This window comes from Seriola dumerili, unplaced genomic scaffold (genome assembly GCF_002260705.1).
Source record: "Seriola dumerili isolate Sdu_G_001 unplaced genomic scaffold, Sdu_1.0 BDQW01000040.1, whole genome shotgun sequence".
In the NCBI taxonomy this organism is placed as follows: Eukaryota; Metazoa; Chordata; class Actinopteri; order Carangiformes; family Carangidae; genus Seriola; species Seriola dumerili.
The window spans coordinates 1,564,620-1,575,389 of record NW_019174295.1 but is presented as its reverse complement, the minus strand read 5'-3'; the positions used below and the strand labels follow the sequence as shown (position 1 = coordinate 1,575,389).

The 10,770-nt window shown below is 39.7% G+C and overlaps 1 protein-coding gene across 2 annotated transcripts; it reads right to left on the bottom strand.

The window, feature by feature from the left end:
• Positions 1 to 1,807: 1,807 nt before the first annotated feature.
• LOC111217157 (putative monooxygenase p33MONOX) lies at positions 1,808 to 10,235 on the bottom strand. Of its 2 annotated transcripts, none has more exons than XM_022738901.1 (9): positions 10,096 to 10,235; positions 8,231 to 8,354; positions 7,998 to 8,063; positions 6,637 to 6,812; positions 6,429 to 6,543; positions 6,153 to 6,280; positions 4,958 to 5,061; positions 4,496 to 4,692; positions 1,808 to 3,128 (listed from the first exon to the last, which is right to left on the bottom strand). In XM_022738901.1, exons 3-9 carry the CDS (start codon positions 8,020 to 8,022, stop codon positions 2,914 to 2,916), a joined length of 960 nt encoding a protein of 319 aa, XP_022594622.1. In that variant the 5' UTR covers positions 8,023 to 8,063; positions 8,231 to 8,354; positions 10,096 to 10,235; the 3' UTR covers positions 1,808 to 2,913. The 2 variants fall into 2 exon arrangements, with proteins under 2 accessions (XP_022594622.1, XP_022594623.1); XM_022738902.1 differs by having other exon boundaries at positions 1,808 to 3,125.
• Positions 10,236 to 10,770: the final 535 nt, after the last annotated feature.

Sequence of the window (10,770 nt, the reverse complement as noted above, 5' to 3'; positions counted from 1 at the left end):
TGTATTTGTCAGTTGCAAACATGCATGTGTCCAGTGGAGCTGGTTGATTATAAAATAAGAGATTATCTGCTTTACTTGGTCAATCACTGAGGTCTGCTGGGAAACTCAGGATGAGAAATACAATCTGATTTAATTTGTCTTGTTGAACGCGACAGGAAGAATGATGACGGAGGAACAACAAGCAAATATCCAATCAGACGCTGCCACAAAGACATTATACACCTTTCATTGTGGAAGAAGTTGTTTACACGCAAATTTGTTTAAGATGTACCTGTTTTTGTTCTTTATTCCTAATAACTGCCTGTTATAATGAATCAACATGAGAACTGTTGGTACTGGGTGGTGAACTAAGGCTCTCTAGAGGCTGAAATAAAGAACTACAGATCAACAGGGAATATTTATATGACAGTAAACAGCTAAACTTCAACTGTTTTACTTTGTCAAACTCAGTGGAAGAAAACAGTGGAGATGTCGTGCAAAATGTTGCAAAAAAACAAAAAAAAACAAAACAAACTTTTTTCACTTGTGCACTTGTTCTTTTTGTGATGAGAATTTAACATTTATTCTCAAATTTCAAACTGTTTTGGCAAAGAAAAATAAACTGTATAGAGACTGTATAAATCAAGGAAAATGTCTCTTGAAAAAGAAAAAATTAACATATAAAGAGAAACATACAATAATTCAGTCAGTCTGTACTACAGAGTCACATCATCACACAGAAGAAATTCAGACGTGATGCTTCAGACAGGGAGGAGATTTAAAGGGACCAGCGTCACACTTTAAAAACACAAAGCACTTGTGAACACAAACTCTGAAACATAACAACGTTTAACTGAGCAGAAAACAGTCATATTCATTTAATATTTACAGCCGCTGGCAGCTGGAGTGACGTTTTGTTCTGTGTCCAGCTTTTAGGATTGTTCACACACAATGAGAAGGGACCACACGACACCCGACTGACACCACAGCAGAGTTACAGGTGACTCCATTAAACAGATAAACTTCTCCACTGCTGGGTCACATTACACATGGGATCTACTGTGTCACCAGCAAATAGACTGTTTCCATTTAATAATAAAAGTGCAATAATAATAATAACTATGAGCCAGGAACTACATTTTCATTTAACAAGTGAATCATAGTCACTCTCTAAGCTTCATACACATCATCTTGCAGAAACCTTGCATATAAAATCAATTATTAACTGCAAAACTACAACTGTAGAGAAGAAACTAATCACTGCAGTCTCTGAAATAAAACCTTTTCAGTTATTCCCCGTCATTTCCTCACAATGTGATGACAGGATTCATCTTTACAACCAAAAGCAACCTCTTTTTTATTTTATATTAAAAAAACCCCCACAAAGATCTCTGCAGGACGCAGCCGGTGCTCTCACCAGCTCTCTCTTCAGCCAGCGTGCACATTCTCAGCGGCTCAGCACCAAAACTCATCCCAAACATCCTTCATATTTGCTGGTAAAAAACTGAGGCAGACATGTAGACTGAGCACACCGAGAGACGCCTTAAAACCTGCAGGCGGCGTCAGTGTGCGAGTCACATGTAGCTCGGGTTTTTACACATACACACACCAGGTGGGCACTTTTTCTTTTTTTTCCTTCTGATCCCAACGAAATAAAATCTGTTGCTACAGTAGTAGATTAAAAAAAAAAAAAAAAAAAAACTTCATCTATACATTAAAACATCTTAATAAAACTGTTACAAAACAAACAAGTGGAACGTTTCAGTGAGCAGGAGCCTGCCAAATTTCCTACATTTCCTGAGTCAAACATTTTACAACTTGTTTTGGATTTTTTGTTTTTTTTTTTGTTTTTTTTGTTCTGTTGGTTAGGATTTGGTTAGATTTACTCTCTCCACCCTGCTTAGTGAAATGCCCCTTTAAGAATATGAATGAAAAGATGTTAAGACTATCAACACTGAAGCAGAGAACGTTTTCTTGCATTAATCTGAATCCTGGAACACAGTCGGGTTTGGGTCAGGTTGGATAATCGCGCTGATCGAGTCTGTGGTGGGAGGAGTGGGGATAAAGTGCATTTACAGGGAATCATTTTAAAACAGGATCGCCATCATCTTCACCTTCTGACAGTCTCCCTCCATCTTATCTAGACTCGGGGGCAGATTCATGCTCTATTTCAGCCACCGTGCTGCAGATCAATGTTACAGTTAACAGAGTGAAGAATACGAGAAATGTCAAGAGTAAGATTTTACAGCCAAGCAACACTATATACGCCTACAAGCAGTGCAGATGGGAAATTTTATTTTTTATTATATCCATAATTGTTTTAGTGGCGAAGATGGTGGACAGTTCAGTGGTTATCTGAATGTCGGAGCTGCTATTAAAAAGGTCCCATGAAATAATTTGGAGGTTGCACAGCTGCAAGTTTTCACCTCCAAGCTAACTGCTACTGAGGAAGAGGAAGAGGAGGAAAATATCATCAAGATCAGCATGAAAGCAAGAAATGTTTAAGTCTTTGTCAAAGGACAAACATACGAACAATATTGATGATGTTGCTGCAAATATTAACATATGCATATACTGCTAGCAACAGTTAGCTTTGTGGTTTTAACCATTAAAGTAATTTGAGATCTGAGAACATGCTAACATAATAAAACTATGAATATAGATAATATATATAAGACGTATTGTAGTTGTAAGACCTGCAGGATTTATACTTTACTTTAAACAAACTTGCCTCAAAATCTATAAAATCTTTGACTGAAGATTAAATGATTTTGTCTTAGTAATAAATGAAATGCACTGCGACATATTCTAAAAGTAATAACAGATTGTGTGACAGTACACACAGGGACACACGGAAACAACAGTGAGGTTTTCATCTCATGGGACCTTTAGCGTCTGGGCGACGTGCAGCCTCGACAGATGTCGTGTGTCCTCTCAGAAGCCGGAGGGCGTCAGGATGTTCATGTCTCTGGGTTTGAGCTTGTGCGGTCGCGCTCCCTGCCGCCGACCTTCCACTGTGGGAATCTCCATTTTGGGAGGGGCCACCCTCTGAGCGGAGGCGTTGTCAGTCAGCCGCGTGGCCTGCGACTTCATCACCTCCATGGGGGTCGGCTTCTGCGCCCCACGGTACGCCTGCAGTGCAAAGCCTGCTGGGAAAAGAGAAAAGGATTTAGATAACAAGGCTTTCAAGGTGTGTCTTCATACCTGATTGCACACACTGAATGTGACTGAGTGTGTGAGTGTGTGGTTGAGTGTGTGTGTGTGTGTGTGTTCTGCAATGACAAACTTTGGTTTAACTAGGTAAGAGGATTACAATGTAATACTACAACCACATTACAGTAGGAAACATTTAGTGTATTTAAATTTAATAATATTAAAAAAATAAATGAATGTAATTTGTGTAAAGAAGAGTTCATAAATGTTTAAAATGTAACATTGTTAATTAAAATGTTATACTACTCACACACATTCACACATTAACACATGATCCTCTTTTGTAAAATTTCCCTTCTATTTCTATTTGTCCTCAAAGGCATTTCATTGATACACTCTTGCTGTGATAAGTTCTTTTATTCACATGCTTTTTATCATCTCTCTGTAACTGTGAGGCACTTTGTAACTCTGGCTTTGAAAAGTTTAATATGAATAGTTTTGAAGTTTAACTTTTTATAAAGATAAAATACGATATTTCTTAAAAGGTCTTTTGAATGTATTTTAAGATCATCATTTTATATTAATTCCTTAAACCAAAAAATTTTTAGATCTCTGTGTATTCTAGTTAGATAGGCATTCAATCAATAAATGCAAATCATCAATATAATCTGTTTGTGTATATTTCCAGTTATGCATATTTATGTGGAGCCTACGGTCCAGCCTTGTACATTATATCAAGCAGTCGAGTCTACAGACCTTTCTCTCCGTCGTTACTTCTCTCCTCAAACTAAACTTCTATCATTTTTTGTAAATGACCTACCGAAAGTCATCCTGGAAAAAAGATTTTGATAGTTTCCAAACAAACTGAAACGTCCCACATGTGAAAATCTAGATGTTGTTTCTCAGCAGCCGTCAACGATCTAAAACTGACGTGGCTTTTATGAAGCAGAGAACCTCTTCTCCACTTTTGGCAAAAGCCAATGAGTGAACAGACTCACTGGACTGTCAGCTCCAAATGTAAGTCAGTATTTACCGTCGGTCTGAAGGTCGTTTGTTCACCCGTGAACAATTACCTGAAATCACCTTTCACAGAGTTTCTGTTTACGATCATGCAAACATGAGCGAGTCTTGGCAGCTGTGTTCACGGTGGTTTATTTGAGCTTTTACTGTGTGGTTTATTTGATCAAAGTAAAAAAAAATGACGTCATGGGAATTATGAAAATCAATGAATAATTGAATCTTTAAACTTCTATGAACTTAAATGTGGCTGTTTCGGTGTGAGAAAAAAGGGAAACTTTCTGGGGTTTTGTTCTTACACCAGGGTTCAGGATCTAGTGTCTCACTGTGAAGGAGTGCTGTTCACCTGCAGCTGTAGAGTCTGATCCCAGGTCAGAGGTCGATTTCTGGACGAGTGGACGGGGCGTGAAGATGCCCCACTTTTCAACCGCACCTCCCACTCCTCCTCCTCCTCCTGCTGCTGTCATGTCTCCCACTCCCATGTCCACACTGCTGTTGGAGGAGCTGATGCTGAGCTCTGAACCTGTACTATTGAACCAGCTCCTGCACAAACACACACACACACACACACACTCAACCACACACACACACACACACACTCAACCACACACACACACACACACACTCAACCACACACACACACACACACACACAAACATACAGTTAACTTGTTATTGATTTTCAGTGTTAATCCCTTTTTTTGGGTCAGGATGGACAGACTCAAACAGGATTTAGGCCACAGGACAGTGTGTGTGTGTGTGTGTGTGTGTGTGTGTGTGTGTGTGTGTGTGTGTGTGTGTGTGTGTACCTGCGTTGTTGTTTTGGGGAGCTGTGTGGTGTGCTGGATGGAGTGGACTGAGCGGAGGAGTTCTGTCGCTCTTCTCTGGCCTCCATGCTCTGGATCTGTAGTTTCTGAAGAGCAATAACAAAAGAAAAAGCTCCCATATTGTATAACGGTAGATTTCCATGTCTGTTTTGATTATAAAGCAGGTCTAGGTTCAATATTAATAATGTGAAAGTATCAAAGCGCTCAGTCCACAGAGAAATGCACACAGCCTGTATTCAGAAACCAAGTCCTAAAACGAGCCGTCGGGACTTCTGTAACCTTGTGATGTCACAACAAAGCAGTCACCACTCTCAGCCATGCCCCAAGCCCCACCCACCTGGACCCACCATCCAACCTTGCAGGATTTGGTTTCTCTGAGTGTTTACTTGAAATCAGCTATATTTTTATTACCGTAGATAAATCATAAAACAGTCACCCAATCAGAAGAGAGGATCAGAGTCTCTCTTCTGATTGGCTCACCGACCTGTTGTTACTAGCGCTCCAGAGAGAAGCCTGGAGATGTAAAACTACATTAAAAAATTTTTTTTGGTTCTTAAAACCACAAATATTTCTTCTTATGGATCAACACTTCAAATAAAACACAGGATAAGAGTAAAATATGGGTAAGTGAGTAAAATTGTAGATGTACAGGGAGGTACATTTCATCGCCAGAGCTCTGCAGTTGTCATTAAATTCATATTAAGAAGTCATCCTACAACTACACAGCCCCTCTACATGGAGCGTTCAGGGGGATTAAATCAAAAACATACAAGAGAATGAAACAATAGACATACAAAGTGAAATTTTGCGCCATTCATCTAATTAATTGCAAGATCACATTTCTACTGTCAGCCAGCGAAAGATAAAACGATTGTCTCCATGGCAACGTTCCAGAGTTGTAAAATCCTGTCTCTCAGTGATATAAACTGCTGTGCAGCATCTGATAAGTCTTCAGACTAATGGATCTTTTATCCAAATTGGACTTTCTAAATTTATTTCTTGTCTCACCAGAACATGAAGCAGCACGCCGCCACCAGTGGAGCCCATTAAACTGTTTCTCCGCAGGGCCGGTTTCTGGCCGGAACACCCACTTTATCATAAGTAATCAGCTGCGTCTCGGTTGTAGATGTGTGTGTGTGTGTGTGTGTGTGTGTGTGTTAAAGTTGCTTATCTTTACCTGGAGGGATTCGGGTATGCGGTGGTGGTGTCTCGTCTCCTCAGCGGTGAGGCCTTTGTGCGGTGTGTAGCTGTTGTCGGTGAGCCCCGCCCTCTGCTCAAAATTGTACATACTATCCTGAGTCTGCTCTGAGAGGAGAGAGAATTAATACATTTAGTAATGAATTAAAGTGACAGTATCTCTTTCCTGTTATTCTATTTACTTTACTTCATTTACAGGGTCTGTGGCAGGGTAAATATAAACAGTATATTATTGTCATAAATAGATGTAACATACTGGTGATGAGGGAATTCATGATGATGGAGGACGCCTTGGTTTTCACTACGCCTGGTGACCTGGAGGCGGCGCTGTCCGGCACTGTAGAATGACTCACCGCACCACTCTCATCCTCCTGGTAGAAACAACACATCATCATCATCATCATCATCATCATCATCATGACAACAAAACATGTGATAATAATGAGAAGACAGCTGTGTCTCACCTCAGCCAGCTGTGTGAACTTCCTCTCTGGAATGATGGGTCGTCTCCACAGGGTGTTGATGCTGATGTCGTGGGGGGGCGTGGACATTGGGGCCTCCAGGTTGTCGTCGTAGCTTAGGGCTCGTCGGGTCATCCCGATGGGAAGCTTCATCCCGCCCATCCCGGAACCCTCGATGGCTGCGGACGCAAACGACAGCAGCAACTAAACAACAGCTTCTTCTTCACTTTGTGAAACTGGGAGCGTATAACTCAGAGGCTTCCTCACGATAATGGATTATGGAGGTTTCAGATACAGAGTTAAGTATTTCTACATGTAAAATTATAAGGCTGGCAATACCCTATATTTTCCTATCTGTTGATATCTGTCCCTTTACAGCACTACAGATCACTGCAGCGGGCTACTATGTGCAAATTATGGCTGCTCACTCATGGGCAGTAGGTGGGACAGACATTACCTGCCTCACCTGTTGGTAGGTTTTCCCATGTGGAAACCTGAGCCTAGGAACACGCAGCATTAGTAGGTTTATAAATCTTCAGTGCATATTGGTTTACTGTTATGAAATGACTGCAACAGCTGGAAGCTCCAATTTCATGCTACCATGAGACCACATCTTTTTGTTCTTGTTCATTTCAGGCAGTTACAGATATAAATAGATTTGATCAAACAGTGTCTCACACTGTGACTGTGTGCGATTCCGGTCACCTAACATTTGTCTGGTGTGAGAGACAAAACAATCTGTGTAATCCCCTGCTTTGTGTGACGCAACATGTTAGTCTGTATTTTCTGGTGTATTTGTCTCCTTCCAGTCTGTGGTTGAAAACCAGAATTCTGCTTTGTGGCGTCTGCCCATACAAAACATCCTGAAGGATTTAGTGAAGCAACATAAGAGGTAAACAAAAACCAACTAAAACCAATTTCTCAGAAAGTGGAGGAACAATGAGGCGAGGAAGAGCATCATATTACCCAAATTACAGGAGCAGCAGTTTAATAATTGCAATATGATTTTTTTTTTTTTGCATATCTTATTGTTCAGCCATAGTGGACATCCAAACATTGCCGACCATGCTGTTCCAAAATCATGGCCATCTGCTGCTGTAGCCTCCTCTCTTCTTGGAGAGCTTTGCACTAGATTTACTCACATTTAGCCACAAGAGCATCAGTGAAGTCCAACACTGATGTTACAAAATTAAGGCTTCGCTCACAGTCACTGTTTCTAATTCCTCCCAAAGGTCTTTGATTGTGCTGAATCTCTTCCACACCAAACTGGGACAACCATTTCTTTATGGCCCTGGCTTTGTCCATAAAGGCTTTGTCATGTTGAAACAGTAAGGGGTGTTTCCCAAACTACTGCCACTACTCACCTGGTAAGTCGCCTGAGCCAGACATGATTTCAGTTTGAAAGTGAACAAGACCAACCAGGGCAGGACCTGGACAAAACAAGACAGAGAGAGGTTTTCATATTATTCCATCTATATACAGAGCAGACATAATTAACAGAAAACAATAGAATGAAAGAGCATCTGCCTTAGATTACAGCAGCAGTAAACAAGGGATGCAGACAGACAGAGTCAAATAACGGTCAACGGCCTCCTACCTTTCTGCAGTGTTGTTGTGGTGTGCTTAAGGTGGAGTGGTGGCAACGGTTACATTGGTATGTCTGAGACACACAAAAGCCTCTGGCAATGCATTGTGGGTGAGCAGCAAGGCCAGGGAAGCAACTAAAGAGACATAAGATCAAAGGTCAACCTTGAGACAGTCTCATCCATTTCATTTGGAGGCAAACCCTTGTTTACTCTGACTTGGAGAAAATGTTTTCACTCTTTTGCCTCGTTTTTTTTAAACCTCATTTCTCACTAATATGTTCTGTTATGATTTCTGTCAAAAGAAAATATGTTTTGCCAAACTTCATGACATTTTTCTTGAATTCTTTACTTAGCCGTTTCCAAATTTGATACAAAATTCAAATTCAAGACACCAGGTTTTGTATGGCTGCATCATTCCATCAAACTTAAATATTCTAGATGTGCTGTACATCATTTTCTACATTTTTATTCAAAATTAAACCTTGCATTTTGACAGCCTTTGCAAATTAACACAAACAAAATTTACATCTGTGGGTTTAAACTATTAATGTTCTTGTTTGGATAGACTGGCAGAGTTAAAGATGTTAAACTAGGTTTTGTTTTTAGGTCACTTCAACAAATAAAAAATGAAGTATATGATGTAGCAAAAAGGGAAAATTTATATATAAGAATAACAACATGTATGGCAAAGGGAGTTTATCCCCTGTTATAACCAGTGGGTGCAAGCAGGATTATTACAGAGGATGGCGGCAGGCAGGCTGGATTACGTAACTCCAGTGGCGCTGCATCCATGACAGGGACCAGAGATTCACTTCAAAATAAAAGCTAACAACTTCACTTGTGGGGGTTAGAGCTTGTACAGCAAACTTATTAGCAATGAAATTATGAAATCATGTAGAAACTGCGAGCCTTTTCTGAACAAGACACATTGCTCTTATCTTAAACTCAACATTTCGTATAATTTCACTCTGAATCAAGGAATAAACGATTACAATCGCCAGAGAATATCTGTGAAATACATACAAATAATATATGCATACACACATAGAAACACCACTGGCACCTTTGAACGGTCACAAATATGAATGGATATATTGAGATGAGGTTTCTATTTCGAAATACATTATTTTTTGATTGCTTAGCATTGGTGAACTAAACAAGCTGCTAGCGCCATATAAACAATTTATTGTTTATCTAATTAGTATTATAAACTTAATCCTTTAGTACATTCGCATCACAAACTCAAATAAAATTAACTTACAGCAGATAATGTGACAAATTCTGCCAACATTGTTCACGATAGAGGCCACAGACCCGTATACGCAAAACCCCATTCAAAAATTCAGCATTTTAAGGTTTTGCACAATGAGGATAACGGGTACATTACCGCGTGGCGTTTTTGAGATTGACATGATGTCATTGCAATTCATCAAATAAATCAATTACCTACGCAGGTTTATTTCCAAGCAATTTTTACAGGCTAATATACAATTCTTGTAGACTGATGTGCGTTTCGGTTTCGACGAGGGAGGAAACACAGGAGCCTGGATTACATTTTTTCTTTTCTTTTCTTTTCTTTTTTTTTTTTTTACCAAAACAGCGACTGAATGTTGTATTTTATCATCCCGATTTGAAGATTGGCTGTTAAACATTCGTAAAATGTCTGAAATCGAGTTCTAACATTTACATACGTCAACCGAGAGACGTTGCGTCTTTAAATCCATCTATTTTTGAGTGCAGTTTGGTGGCCGCCGGTAGGCTCGAGAAATAACGGAGCTAGCCGGCGTTGAAGGACAACGAGGTGCCAAACAGCTGTAGGCTAACGACATTTTGTCAACGGTGTACCGGCAACATAATCTACGTTGCTTTCTCTCACCGGGTGTAATGGCGGCTTCAGAGCGACCTCCGAAACATTGGCGACCTTCTGATGTCGACTTGTCCGCGTAGAGAACAACGGAGTCGTTGGGTAGCTGCCATTATTGTCCGATAAATAAAAGACGTTTCCTGATTGAGGGCTTCAATACGTTGATGTTCTCGCAGCACATCGCGAGAGTGGAGGTTAAACGCATTTAGACCTTTCTCACGGTTTAAGTTACCATGGCGACAAAAGCAGGTGTAATCAATATAGTATAAACAATACTATTGATAATGGTGCAGTTTATTTTAGTAAGCCAGCGTGCACGATGACAAAATTAAAATACACAATATGAAATAAATAACATGACTGATGAAATCAGACTGTAAACTACCAGAGTGGAATAAAAAAATAAAAAATAAAATAAAACCTATCATTGTGAAAATAAGCAGGATGAAATACAATTTCATAAGAAATGATTTGATTATTTCACAATTTCAGGATTATATCTGTCCGTGTCATTCACATTTTATTCAATTTTTTTTACCTCTAATATTCTAGTTTTAGTTAGTCATGTGGAGCGTATTCCTAAATAAAGTTGTGTTTGATCAAATTACTGCAAACTAAGTATTGACAAATTAAGTGTTGTTCCAGCACAGGAGTTCTGGTTGCACTGGACTTAATGGGAACTTGGAG

Excerpts from the sequence above, each read along its gene's own strand:
- LOC111217157 (XM_022738901.1), bottom strand. The coding sequence starts at position 8,022 with ATGTCTGGCTCAGGCGACTTACCAG. Across the intron at positions 6,544-6,636 it reads AGTTCACACAGCTGGCTGAG|GAGGATGAGAGTGGTGCGGT; the intron begins GTGAGACACAGC and ends TGTTTCTACCAG. Across the intron at positions 4,693-4,957 it reads TCCCCAAAACAACAACGCAG|GAGCTGGTTCAATAGTACAG; the intron begins GTACACACACAC and ends GTGTTTGTGCAG.